At 41.3% G+C, this 14441-nt stretch overlaps 1 protein-coding gene across 12 annotated transcripts in view; it reads right to left on the reverse strand.

The window, feature by feature from the left end:
- KANSL3 (KAT8 regulatory NSL complex subunit 3) overlaps positions 1 to 12173 on the reverse strand; it is a 45484-nt gene extending 33311 nt beyond the window's left edge. For 6 of the 12 annotated variants that reach the window (XR_005085422.2, XR_005085421.2, XM_037166299.2 and 3 more), the window contains exons 1-3: positions 11734 to 12047; positions 10906 to 11170; positions 8025 to 8195 (exon numbers count right to left, since the gene is read on the reverse strand). Coding sequence is in view for 9 of the 12 variants with exons in the window: in XM_037166299.2 (XP_037022194.1) it covers positions 8025 to 8195; positions 10906 to 11120 (386 nt within the window). In the remaining 3 variants the exon portion in view is untranslated. Of the gene's footprint in view, positions 1 to 8024; positions 8196 to 10905; positions 11171 to 11559; positions 11709 to 11733; positions 12048 to 12130 lie in introns of those variants that run through there. The other 6 variants (XM_037166294.2, XM_037166296.2, XM_037166295.2 and 3 more) reach the window with 6 other exon arrangements.
- Positions 12174 to 14441: the final 2268 nt, after the last annotated feature.

Here is a 14441-nt window from a genome sequence, read left to right on the forward strand (position 1 = left end):
TACCATTATGATCTCACCTATGAGTGAAACCTAGTCAACAAAACAAACAAGCAAGCAAAATATAACCAGAGACATTGAAATTAAGAACAATTTGACAGTAACCAGAGGGGAGGTGGGAGGGGGTATAACAGGGGAAAAGGAGAAAGGGTTGTCAAGAACATGTATAAAGAACCCATGAACAAAGCCAATGGGGCGATAGGATCAAGGGTGGGGGTGGTTGAGGTAGGGGGGAGGGGTGGGGGAAAAAATGGAGACGACTGTACTTGAACAACAATAAAAAATATAGAGAAAGAAAAAATTCTACCTTCAAAGAAGCAATTTTGAAAAGATATAGTACTATATACTTCTGTTTGCAGACATCACTAAATCAATAAAAACAGATCTAGTTATGAATAAAAAAAGAAAAGCTCTCTGGAGATACATAAGTGCATTTCCATGTGAATCCATCTCTTTGTTTTTACTGGCTGGTTCTGCCCTACAGGTAGGCATTTAGCTTATGCCCCTTTTATCGCTTACGAACAGTAACCATCTCCCTTGTCCCTATAACACACACACGCACACATTTATCTCTGACTTTATATAGCTATGCGAGTATCTCTAAAGGATCATTTCTTACGGTGGAAATGAAAGATCAAAGGCTATTTTGTGTTAAAATTTTTGAATTTCCATTTCCATAAAAAAATGTGTAAGAAACCTGTGACATCTTGAAAGTGGTATTACATTGCAGACTTACCTCCAGCAATAAAGCTCATCTATAGGTTAGGCAACAAATACAATTTCTTCATGTTCAACAATCTCTTAAGCTTTCTCAAAGCATATTGATGGTGTTGCAAACTTTAATTCCAAGAACAGTGAATAAGGCATAATTTATGTATGAGGCACCAATAGCATTTCCAAAATTATTCTGTTTTTTATTACATAACAGGATATTTTCTCCATTTGTTTTTCTTACTCTATTCTGAAAGTGAAAATGATGGCAGCAAGGAAAATGAAATGAACAAAATGGGGAGTTAGAAAGCTATTTAGAAATTACTCCTATACATCAATGCCAGCTAAAATTAAATTTAAAAACCACAATGGTGGGAGTCTAAAGTCCCAGAAAAAGTTCTTAGTACTGTTGCTCGATATACAACAAAGTGATTCCAAGAACTGAAATACGTTCTCTGTATTTTGTCAGCTTCATGGAAGGCTGGAAAATTAAGTGGGCAGGGAAAAAAGATCTAACCTAAGATTAAGAGCATGCAAAATATATAATTAAGGAAAAATTTAAAAACAGGAGACAGAATTTTAAATACAAGTCTAAACAGTTAAATAGCTGATGGGAACTGCGGCGAGTCAGCACAGTCCCCCACCTAAATCTATTCAATTTTCAAGAGCATGAAATGCCTCTTCTTCATTTTGTAGATGAGATCAGATAATCTAATGTTTTCCATGCTCTAACTGAACCTGAATGATGTTCTGACCTCTGGTTCATCTCATCCAAAGCAGCCAAAAGTCACATTGGCCCTAGAAAAGCCTAATATTTTCAAAGGTAATTGTTCTTTCTCTGATAGAGACAAGTTTTTCAAGAGAGACTAATTCAATGTTAAAATGTCTAAACAAAAATTTTTTTAACCAGAAATCAAAAAGGGAGAGACAAAGTATATCCGCGGAAATAAAATAGGTCACACTTACTTTTTCAGGTTATAAATTTTTTTTTTGCTTAAACACCAAGAGAAAAGAAAGAAAGAAAGAAGGGGAAAGAGAGAGGGAGGAGAGCAAGAGTAGGAGAGAAGGGAAATAAACAACACAAAGATTGTGGACTCAAAATTTCAGGCATTCAATCTAAGATTAATACACAGACACATACAATATTGAGAGATCATTAGAGCATATTTAGAAAAGGAGACTGGCTTTCTTTTGGCTGAATTCAGAGAAGTTCTGATTTCTAAGATAAGACAACCTGCTTTAGGACACTAGACTCTTTTACTAAAATATTGGAAATGTCCTAAAATCCATTTGAGCAATGCTGAGACATATCATGTATCAGGAGTATTTTGTTGAATGTCTTTCAAAAGCTGTGCATCTAATTAAACTTGACATCTGAGAGACATCTGAGGGGGAAAAAAAGCTGATCTAACTTCTTTAGGACAACATTACTACTCCAGCAAAATGTAAATCATTTTTTTTCTAAATAAAGGTTTTTCTTTTTTTAAATTAATCTTGGAGAGAGAAACATAAATCTGATGTTCCACTTATTTATCCATCCACTGATTACCTCTTGTACGTGGCCTGACCAGGGATCGAACCCGCAACCTTGGTGCATCAGTATGACACTCTAACCAATTGAACTACTTGGCCAACGTGTGAACCATTTTCGAAGGTTCTTCAAGTCGCACAACTCTGGCAAGCAAACACAGGAAAATGATCTAGACTGGAGGTCAGCAAATGTGTCCCATGGTGGACTGAGTAGTAAATATTTGAGTCTATGGGCCATATGGTCTCTGTCACAACTATTTAACTCTGCAGTCACAATGCAAAAGTAGCCATGGACGATACCTAAAAGGGTGGGCATGACCTTGGTCCAATAAAACTGCATTCATACACACTGAAATCTGAATTTCATGTGTCTTCTTCAGATATTTTTTTCCAACCACTTTAAAATGTGAAAGCCATTCCCAGTTCCCAGGCTTACAAAAATAAGCAATGGGCCCAATTTGGTGCATGGGCCCTAGACTGCTAATCCCTGATCCAGACAATTCAGTCGATCAGAGAAGATTTAAACGATTTCACAAATTATCAGGCATTACTACAGAAAGTCAGAGTCAGTTAAGGGAGGACGAGGCTTCATTTTCTATCACATAGAAAGTTATCTGAAGGCAGTTACTACTCAAATAATTCAAGAGGGGAAATCAAAAGAGTAACAAAGAAAATTAAGTTTCTGACTACACTGAAAGATCTCTGAGGGAAAACAAATTTCTAGTCCTACAGTCCAAGAGTTAAGTTTTTGATGTGGGAAACTAATTTTACATGATTTTATACAGGAAGAAAAGAAGCGGCAATTTAATAATCAACTCAAGGGTAAGAATGGCAACAAGATGATTACAATCAGGGAAGAGAGAACTAACTGCAATCTCCAAACAGATTATGGATCCAGAGTTTGGGGATAAGGTCATAATATGGTGACCTCTGAAAATGAAGCCAGTAAGTATCATCAAATAAAATGAACTGTGTGCAAAAGTGACCTACCTGAAAAGATGGTTTGTAAGCCTTTGCTAAAGAGGACACCTTCAAAATCTCATCAGACACTAAAAAACAAAATCTGAGATAAACGGTGCTAATTAATCATATCAATCTATGGCAATGTCATAACAGAAGGATGGAGGTCCCCATGGAGAAAGATAAGCTTCTGTCAGTGTTTCCCTGCAGGACTGGGCAGGCGAAACTGCAGCTGGTGAGGCCTATTCTGTGAGCCCTTTTGCTGTGAGGAAAGATGAGTGCATCTAGCTACCTTGTTGAAGGAGGAAGCCTCCAGGGCAGAGTCTGCACTTCTGGAATAGAATGGCTTCTCAGTCTCCTACTGAGAATCCATGCTCTGGCCAGGCCATCCCAGTGTCTCATCTGCTTTACAGTTATATCTGTCCTAAGAAACCGGTATTCATACATATTATTAAGTTTCTGATAACTTTGTTAAGTATAACGATCCCCCAAAACCTCTTGATTATGAGCATCGATGAACTGATTTAAAAACTTCTTGCAGCTCTCCCACGCAGTTTCTGCAACTGCACTGAGGATGCCACAAAGGCTCACCTTGTTCAGACACCAATGACCCTTCTTACTTCCCTTAAGAAGTAAGTAGAGGAGTTGAGGAACTTCTAGCCAAGATGGAGGCGTAGGTAGACACACTGTGCCTCCTTGCACAACCAAAAGAAGGACAACAATTTAAAAACAAAAAACAACCAGAACTGACAGAGAATTGAACTGTATGGAAGTCCGACAACCAAGAAGTTAAGACACATTCATCCGGACCAGTAGAAGGGGTGGCTGGCTGGTGGACACAGTGAGGTGGCAGATGTGGAGTGGGGCACACGAGGCTGCAGCTGGCGGACTGCCGGGCAGTCCCACATTCACACACAGATAAACCAGGCAAAACCAAGTGGGAGCGGGAGCTCCCGGCCTCACAGGAAAGTTCGTTGGAGAGACCCACAGGGTCTTAGAACGTACACAAACCTACCCACACAAGAATCAGCACCAGAAGGGCCAAATCTGCTTGTGATTGAAGGAAGTGACTGAAAGTGACTGGAAGTGATTGAAAGTGACAGAAGTGACTGAAATCCAGCAGAGAGCAGAGCAAGCACCACTGTTCCCTCTCGGACCCCTTCCCTACACACAGTGTCACAACTGAGCCACAGGGGTTGCCCCACCCTGGTGAACACATAGGGCTCTGACCCTCACTACGTAACAGGCGTGTCAAGACAAAATGAAATGGCCCAAATGAAAGAACAGATCAAAGTTCCAGAAAAAATACAACTAGGCAATGAAGAGGTAACCAACCTATCAGATGCACTGTTCAAAACACTGGTAATCAGGATGCTCACAGAATTGGTTGAATTTGATCACAAATTAGATGAAAAATGAAGGCTACACTAAATGAAATAAAGGAAAATGTACAGAGAACCAATAGTGATGGGAAGGAAACTGGGACTCAAATCAAATCAATGGAGTGGACCAGAAGGAAGAAAGAAACAACCAAACAGAAAAGAATGAAGAGACAAACAATTAAAAAAAAAAAAAAAGCGGAGAGGCTGAGGAACTTCCAGGGCATCTTTAAACATTCCGACATCTGAATTATAGGGATACCAGAAGGAGAAGAGGAAGAGCAACAAATACCAGAAGGAGAAGAGGAAGAGCAACAAGTGGAAAACTTATCTGAACAAATAATAAAGGAGAACTTCCCCATTCTGGCAAAGAAAATAGACTTCCAGGAAGTCCAGGAAGCTCAGAGAGTCCCAAAGAAGTTGGACCCAAGGAGGCACTCCAAGGTACATCATAATTAAATTACCCAAGGTTAAAAATAAGAAGAGAATCTTAAAAGCAGCAACAGAAAAGACAGTCACCTACAAAGGATTCCCCATCAGACTGTCAGCTGATTTCTCAAAAGAGACCTTACAGGCAAGAAAGGGCTAGAAAGAAGTATTCCAAGTCATGAAAGGCAAGGACCTACATCCAAGATTGCTCTATCCAGCAAAGCTTTCATTTAGAATGGAAGGGACAATACAGTGCTTCCCAGAGAAGGTCAGATTACAGGAGTTCATCATCACCAAGCCCTTGTTATATGAAATGTTAAAGGGCCTTATCTAAGGAAAAGAAGATAAAAATCTATGAACAATAAAATGACAACTAACTCACAACTATGAACAATTGAACCTAAAAAAATAAAAACAAACTAAGCAAAAAACTGGAACAGGGACAGAAATGGAGATCACATGGAGGGTTATCAACAGTGGAGGGGGAGGGGGAGGAGGGGAAAGGTACAGAGAATAAGTAGCATAGATGGTAGATAGAAAATAGACAGGGGGAGGGTAAGAATAGTATAGAAAATGCAGAAGCCAAAGAACTTGTATGTATAAACCATGGACATGAACTAAAGGAAAGGAATGTGGGTGGCAGAGGGTGTGCAGGGTGGAGAGGAGTGAAAGGGGGGAAATGGGACAACTGTAATAGCATAATCAATAAAATATATTAAAAAAATAAAGAAGTGAGTAGAAGAGTTGAGAACACTGGGCTTTGGAGGTGGACTGCCTGCTTTGGACAAATTCCTGTTCCATCATTTTCTAACTAAGACTTCTTAACCATCCTGAGCTCAGTTTCTCCACCCTGTAAAATAGGGATGAAGAAGAGGTACACCTTGAAGAGTTGCTTGGACAATTAAGAGATCATGCACATGAAGAGTTTGGCATAATGCTTGGCACCTAAAAAGCACCTAACAAATGTGGTTCTTTATTGTTACTATCACTGATTACTATTTTTAATTAACTATAACAACAGTGATAAACCATTTTGCTGAATCTACTGACTCTGGCAATATACCGGTAGTTGATATTCACTAATAGCAGTTTTTCCTCTATCCAAAGCTCTGGAGAGCATTTCCCTTTTTTAGGGCACAATGTTGATTCCAATTCAAGATCCCAAACAATTTCTTCACAAGCTATTCAATCAAGTGCAGAGCTGTTCCACTTTTAACAACCACCACTTTGATCACACAAGCACATCTGCTCAATATCATTTCCAACTTCTGACCAGGCTCATAAATCATGACAATTGCCTCAAACTTTCCTACCCTTCTTACTACCAGATGTCTTCTTTCTCTTCCATTATTATAAGATCTCTCTAACATTATGGCAAGTGTACCAGCTACCAACCCCTGTGTAAGATTTTAACATCCCCTTACAAATGGCAGGTAAATAAACAAGAGAGCCATCAGGGAAAGGCAAATTAAAACCACACTGAGATGTCACTTCCAAACTTCTAGAATGCTGACAATAAAAAGACAAATAATAAGCCCTAGCTGGTGTAGCTCAGTGGATTGAGTGCTGGCCTGCGAACCGGAGGATCGCGGTTTGATTCCCAGTCAGGGCACATGCCTGGGTTGCGGGCCAGATCCCAGTAGGGGACACACAAGAGGCAGTCATACATTGATATTTCTCTCCCTCTTGCCTTCCCTTCCCCTCTAAAGATAAATAAATAAAATCTTTTTTAAAAAAAGGACAGATAATAAATGTTGGCAAAGACGTACAGAAATTGGAACTCTTTTACACTGCTGGTAGGAACATAAAATGGTATAGTATCTTTGGAAATCAGCCTAGAAAGTCCTCAAAAGTTAAACATGGGAGTTACCATATGACCCAGCCATCCCAATCCTAGATAAATATGCAAGAAAACTGAAATCATATGTTCACACAATAACAACATGACTACTCGCAGCAGCTTATCCTAACAGCCAGCAAGTAGTGGCAACCACAATATCCATCAACACAGAATAGATAAACAAAATGTGGTACATTCATACAATGCAACATGTTTTGGCAATAAAATAGAATGAAGTATTGATTCATGCTATCATACGCATGAGCCTTGAAAACATTATACTAAGTGAGAGAAGAAGAGACACAAAAGCCACATACTGTATGATTCCATTTCTATAATCAGAATAGGCAAATTTAAAGAGACAGAAAGGAGACTGGTGGTTGCCAGGGGTTGGAGGGGTTGGGAGGTAATGAGAAGCGACTATTAATGAACATGAAGTTTCTTTTGGGGGTGATAAAAATGTTCATCAAATTGACTATGGTGATGAATATATTAAAATGTACACATGAAATAGGTGAGTTGTATGGTATGTAAATTTCATCTTCATAAGGTTGTTATGCAGTAACTAAAAGATAAATGTTCTCCAAACAAATGACCTGGAGAGAAGAGTGGAGTCCCTGGGTCAGTAAGAAGCATAGTAAAGTGGGCTGAAGTAGTCCCTCAAAACCATGGACTGCAAATCTATACTTAAAAGCCACTCAAATCAAACATCTATTAGCTTTTCATGGGACTCCAAAATATTTTCATGACCCTAGTTACAGACCACATAAAACAGTTATCTAACAAATTTATATCTAATGTTTTTGAGTTTTGGGTTGGTTTTTTTTTGTAGTCTGGGTAACTGCTATATCAGATCTTGTACTATATAAACTACAGAGTTAGTCATACCTATTAAATTTAGTTCATTTACTTATTTGGTAAATGTTTATCATATGCCTACTATGTGCCAGGCAGTTTCCTGGGTGTCAGGGATGCAAGGGGACTAAGATGTAAGCCCTTGTCTCAAGGAGCTCACTGCAGAGTAAGCTAAGACTTATAATGCAGAATTAGGAGAACAGGTATGTGGATGCTAATGAATAAGCGCCTAATAAATGTGTTTCAATGCAGATGATACAAAATATTTATAGCGCAGTGAACATTAATGCTATAGTGACCAGTCTTCCTGAGGAGTGGACTACCTGTTGACATGCTCCTCCCAGTCCTCTGGTGGGGGAGGGGCATCTGCATCAGTCCTGGCGAAGATGACATGTCTTTCACACTCGTTCATCACACTGCGTGCCTTCTGATTGTCGTAGAGTGGCACAGGGGTTGATGTGACTGTCTCCACATCTATTGGGACATCTGATTCACTGTAAACAGGTGAGAAGATAAGACCAGGACACATGTACTTTATACAACACAGGTGTTAAGCAATCATCTAGTTGCCAAAAATGCCTCTTTAACATAACCAGCTTTAAAGTATTCAAAAGCACTTTAAATACACAAGAAAATTATGATCTGAAGTCATCTTTCCAACACTTATTGCAACCTTTGCCCTCTGACACACTCATATATGCTAGGGGACACAAAGTCATTTTGGAATGACTATGCAAAAAATGAAAAATGGCTATTTTTTTTAAAAACAAATATATTCCATAAGCAAATGGTTGATTGCCTATCTGTAATTTCCAATACAACAGCTATAGGCCACATGAAATTATTTAAATTAAGAAAAATTAGAATAAAAAATTCAGTCCCTCAGTTACACTAGCCACATTTCAAGTACGCAACAGACATACGTGACTGGTGGCTACCAGACTGAATGCACAGGTATAGAGCATTTCTATCACTGCAGAGAGTTCTGTCAGATAGTACTGATCCTGAGTTTTAACTACTCATACAAACTTTCCCTGTCACTAGCAAGTCAACTAGTAGTTAATTATAAAGCTTCTGATTATCTAAGACAGACTGCATGGAATGTAGACACCCTAGCTATTGAACTCACTGTGAAAAGAGCCTAGAACAGAAACAAATAGAAATGGACATCTGAAGAATCTTTCATATTTTAAAGTGTTAAGAAAATCCTAGTGCCATAAGGATACTGCACCAACTGTCACCCCAAATACTATGCTAATCAAACTGGTCTACTGGTTGTCTACCAAACATCACTTTAACTTTCTGACCTCAGTGATTTTATTGCAACCATTCCCAATGTCTGGAATAATGACATCATTCTGAAATGAAATGAAATCATATGCAGCTGGATTGGGTGGTGGGTGAAAGAGCTGATTATCTTCTCTGGACCAGACACTGGGTGAGGCACTTATACCTGTGTACCTAAAAGAGAACTCTTGATTTCATCATCCTAACATATCTTCCCCAAGTCTTCCCCAACTCACAGACAGCATCAACCAGCTGCTCAGGCAAGAAATCTAAGAGTCATCTTAGTTTTATCTATCCCTTACTCCCAGGCCCTTTCTCACTCACTACAGCGGGTCCTGTTGACTCTACCTACAAAATATATCTCAAGGCCATGCATTTTTCTCCATTTGTTCCATTCCCATCTCTATGCAAGTTATCGTGATCTCTGGCCCCCACAACATGGCCCCTTAGCAGGTCTTCTCTATTCCACTCCTGTACTACAATCTATTCAACAAAAATTCAAAGTGATCTTTTAAAAATACAAATCAAAACTCTAGCTTAAAATCTTTCAATGATTTCTCATTACTCTTAGAATCAAATTTCTATATGAAGCCTCACCCATTTCTCTCCTAGTTCCCACTTACATCCCCATCACAACCATACTCCAGACACAATAGACTAAAATAAGTTCACAGAACATGCCAAACTCCCACTTTCGAGGCCTACAAATGGAGATGGTTTATAAGAGGAAATAATTTCCTAAGGACTGTCTATAGAATCTCACATTTAAAAAATGTGAGATACAAACACAGGAGTTTCAATATTAGCAAGAAGCTATTACATAACTAGAGAAAGAGATCTCAAATTCTATATTTAAGGAGCTCATCAGTTATGCTCTAGGCCAGAGGCATCAGGATTATGCTGGATAATTCCCTAAAGTCAGAGATCCTGTGCCCTGTACAACCAAAAAAAGACAACAAAATGCTGGCCTCCTTAGGAAATGAAATAAAAACCACTATTCTATATTTGTTTAAAATAATGCATATCATGGTACCTCTAGTTCATTAAGGCTTAATGGGGGATCTAAGAAACAAAATATAAGATCTCAATTACCCAACAAACCTATAACCTGTGCTAGAGGAAAGATTAAACATTAGGTCATATTAAAACAAACAAAAAGCCTCCTCCCAAAAGCAGTTTATAAAATTACATAAGGGTTTGATTTGGTCATCAAACAGAATATATCAACAAATCTTGAAATATAAGTAATTATAACACCTTAAAGCTTGAAAGAATTGCTAACCAGTTTTAAGCCCAATATAATTATATCACCTATTACATACTAAATTTATGAGAAAAAAATCCTTACCCTATAATGTAGGCTGGCTGAAAATACAATCAGACCTAAGAAGGGTTTACATCACCCATGGGTGAGTTCTGGAATAAGCTAAGGCAGAAGGAAAGAAAGGTCTTGTGGATATGCTCCTGAACTTTGCAGGTAAAGCCAGTAAAAGGTTACTGTTGCCAGTGTTCGGGCAAGCCAGAACACTAGACTAAAGGAATGAGTCTAAGTGAACTCTTACACTCAGTTTTTAAGTCAACTCTTCAGTCTTTGTTCTTCACCAGTTAAATAATCCTCTTCCATTTCCCCTTTCCATACAAGTCCATTACCTACATGGAATAGTTTGTTTGGTTTCTTTTGAACATCCTTCCTTTCCTAACTAGTCAGATGTCTTGATGTCATGTCCACATAGGCCTGACTGATATCCTGACTGATATCATCTCTGCTTACCAGAGATGCCCGAAGTAAATATCCAAGCCACCACTCCCCTCCCACCCTCACACAATGCTCCATAGTTAAGTGGTTTGGAATCCCCACTATCTAGTCACTGCCCAGTTAGGGCAACCACAACCCTTAGGAGGGGAGCCCAAACTCACATGGTACTTTCATGCTGCCTTCGGGGAGTAACAAAGAGCATGCGGGTGGGCCGGGCACTACTGGCATCTGGGTGGGCACTCCATGGCTTGGCATAGCTATGATCCAGAAAAACCAGATCCAGCTCCCGTTCATGCACTGAAAGCTGGAAGAGTAGTGAGGTGCCCATGCGCCGTGCTGAAGTCTGGAAGTCCCTCTCCACACCCCGGTGGGCCATGTCACTGGTGGGGCAGCAAGTCAGAGAACAGGTATCTGCATGCTAGTCACCTGCAGTGGAAAGTTTGCAATTCAAATATTCTAATTTTTTTCCAACGTAAAACATCTCATATGCTTCTTATTTTTGTGACCTTTCTATTATCCACAATTGAAACTCCATTACACTGCACACCCTCACCCACCGCACGGAGGGTTCCTGAAATCTCACTACCCTCCAAAAAGGCTCTGGCATCATGCGTTCCTTCATACTTAATCTCTACAAAAATTCGTTCAACGGAGAGTTGAATGACTCCCCTGGTCGCTGAGGCCTCCCTCGGAGGTACTAACTTGCTTGGCTGGCACCTCGATTTCCTACGTGGGCCAGAAGGCTTTTGGCGAGCAACAGTAAACACAAGTTTTAATTCTTCCCAAGCTAAGTATGGATCTCTACTGCTGCTCACCATTCCCTGAAGCTTCAAGAGGTTCGCAGTAGCGGCGGGGCAACGTAGGCCTCTAGTTTGATGTTTATTGAAAGTTTTGCACCGACTTCATAAGTATGCAGTTTTTAAACATACAAATGAGGGCTCCTTCACAAATCGGTAACAAATACCACCCCATGAGGACGTCTTCCTTACCCGGGGTGGGCGGTCCCCACAAACCGCCCGGAGTCCCACCACCCCTGGGGGTCTCGCCGCCGGACCTCCAATCGGCCCCATCCAGTAGGCGGGGCTTATCGTTCGCACTTTACGGAAGGCACCAGTTCGAGGAGGGGGAAGGGTTGAAGCGACTTGACTAAGGTCCCCGAGAGTTCGCAACCAAGAGGCGCCGCCTCACACCTGCCGCCCGCCGGCCCACCTTCACGCCTAGCCCAGTATCAGCGACCCAATACGTCCGGGGCGGCCAGAGCTCCAGCCCCTAGTCCGAGAGTGCCGGTGAGCCCGGAGGCCTTCGCCCACCATGCCCCCCAACCCGTCCCCGCCCCGGGTTGCGACCCCCACGGCCCGCCACCTCAGTGGGCCTACCCTCCCTTACCCACAATCCGCTGGCCGCGCGCTCCGCCCGGACGGGCTCCCAGGGCGCGTGCGCGTTAACGCCCCCCCCCCCCCCGCCGTCCGTCCCCCGCGGCTGGAAACAAAATGCGGAAGTGGTCAACACCCTGGGAAGGGAGGTGTAGGAAGCGATAAAACCCGGAGTGGATTACCGTGCGCTGCAGAGACGGGAAGTGGAGAGTCGGAAATGTGGGGATGGTGGAGGCAAGGTGAGCGCAGATTCCAGGACGACCCTCCTGCATTTTCAGCGGAGTACGAGGGCCAAGGAGGAGGCTGGCTCCTGCAGCGCCAGTCTTGCTGCACCCCGTTCGTTGTTCCTTCGCCCTCCACCTCTGCCAGAACCCTGAATGGGCTAGTCGGGAATTTTACCTCTAAGAAACAACCACAATAAAAATCGGAAAAGTTCTTGTGAGGCTGAAACTGCTCTAACAAATAGCCTATTAAAAATAAAACGCCCTAACTGGTGTGGCTCAGTTGGTTGGGCACCGTCCCACAAATCAAAAGGTCACGGGTTTGATTCCTGGTCAGGGCACATGCCTGGGGATACTAGTTCAGCCTGGTGCAGGCACAAATGAGAGGCAACAGGTAGATTTTTCTGTCCTCTTTTACCCTTCCTCCTCACTCTAAAAAATAAATTAATTAAAAAATAAATAAATACAATCTTTAAAAAAATAAAAGAAACATTTATCCAGAGTGCTGTTGAGACAGGATAATAACGATACCGGGAGAGAACATAAATAGACCTCAGTGGTAATTACCATGTGGGACCTTAGAGTGTTCCAGAAGACAAAAGATTTCCTGATGACAGGATTGGGGTGGTCATGAAAAGGAACTCGCAGGAGGCTGGGCTCGGTAGGACCAGGCCATTGCAGAGGGACTGGGAAGGTTATTGAGGCACATGTAGAGTTACAAATGGGCCAAATACTACCCAACTGCCATGTCTTTGGCCTTCACATTACTTTCTTAATATGTACAAAATTATTTATGTACGAACATTTTAAATTTGGGAGGTTTCATATAAACATCCAAACTTCCAATTCTCTTTAAAAATCGGAGTCTGTGGCAGCACTGGACTCCCCTGGTGTGGCAGGCATGGGGTCTGCATACGATGTCCCTGACGGCAGTCTCACCGGGCTCTGTGGCCCCCGGGGGATTTGATTCATCACCCACCCCTGCACACGTACACACTCTCACACAACATCCCTGGGCTAGAATTAAATGCAGATGTCCCTGGGATGGCAAACACCATCAGCAGTTAAGTTTATCATTTTAGGGTGATTAGTGGATTGGTTCATTTTGGCCACCCTACTAGGGCAAGAGTGAAACTCATGACTTGCTAGGGTGAAGAAACTAGCCCAAAGGAAGAGACACAGTGCCCCAGACAGTCTGTTCAATGCCATAGGGAGTCCCGAGTGTCTAGAGGAAAGATTAGGGGTGAGAGTCCGGTTAGGCAGTGTAGAGAAAGGAGACAAATTGTCGCTTTACAACTCTGGACTATTTCCAACATGACAGAACGTCTTATATATAGTGGGGATGTTAAAACTGTAGTGCTTGTCCTGACGTTTTTGTTTACCTGTGCACATGGCAGACATGATTAATTAATAACAGCCCACTTTCCCTCTGAACCCACATGCAACTTCACAATCATTTACTCCATCCAAGATATCCAGTAGATTAGAGTTGGCCATCTCTTCTCCACATCACCTCTCCTTACTCTGATATCCTGCAAGATACATTTGGCCTTCATTTATTCACAAATATTTCTTTTTTGAGTATATTTTATTGTTATGCTATTACAGTTGTCCCATTTTTTTCTCTCCTGTATTCCCCTCTGCCCTGCACCCCCTGTCACCAGCATTCCCCCACCTTATTTCATGTCCATGGGTCATACATATAAGTTCTTTGGCTTGTACATTTCCTATACTATTCTTAACCTCCCCATGTCTATTTTGTACCTAAATTATGCTTTTTACTCCCTGTACCTTATCCCCCATGCTCCCCACTCCCTCTCCCTACCGATAACCTTCTATATGATCTTTATTTCCATAATCCTGTTCCTGTTCTAGTTGTTTGCTTAGTTTGTTTTTGTTTGGGTATTTTTTTTTTTAGGTTCTGTTGTTGATAGTTGTGACTTCGTTTTCATTTTACTCTTCATAGGTTTGATCATCTTCTTTTTCTTAGATAAGTCCCTTTAACATTTCATATAATAAGGGCTTGGTGATGATGAACTCCTTTAACTTGACCTTATCTGGGAAGCACTTTATCTGCCCTTCCATTCTAAATGAAAGCTTTGC

This window comes from Artibeus jamaicensis, unplaced genomic scaffold (genome assembly GCF_021234435.1).
Source record: "Artibeus jamaicensis isolate MK-2021 breed Jamaican fruit bat unplaced genomic scaffold, CSHL_Jam_final contig_384, whole genome shotgun sequence".
Taxonomy (NCBI): domain Eukaryota; kingdom Metazoa; phylum Chordata; class Mammalia; order Chiroptera; family Phyllostomidae; genus Artibeus; species Artibeus jamaicensis.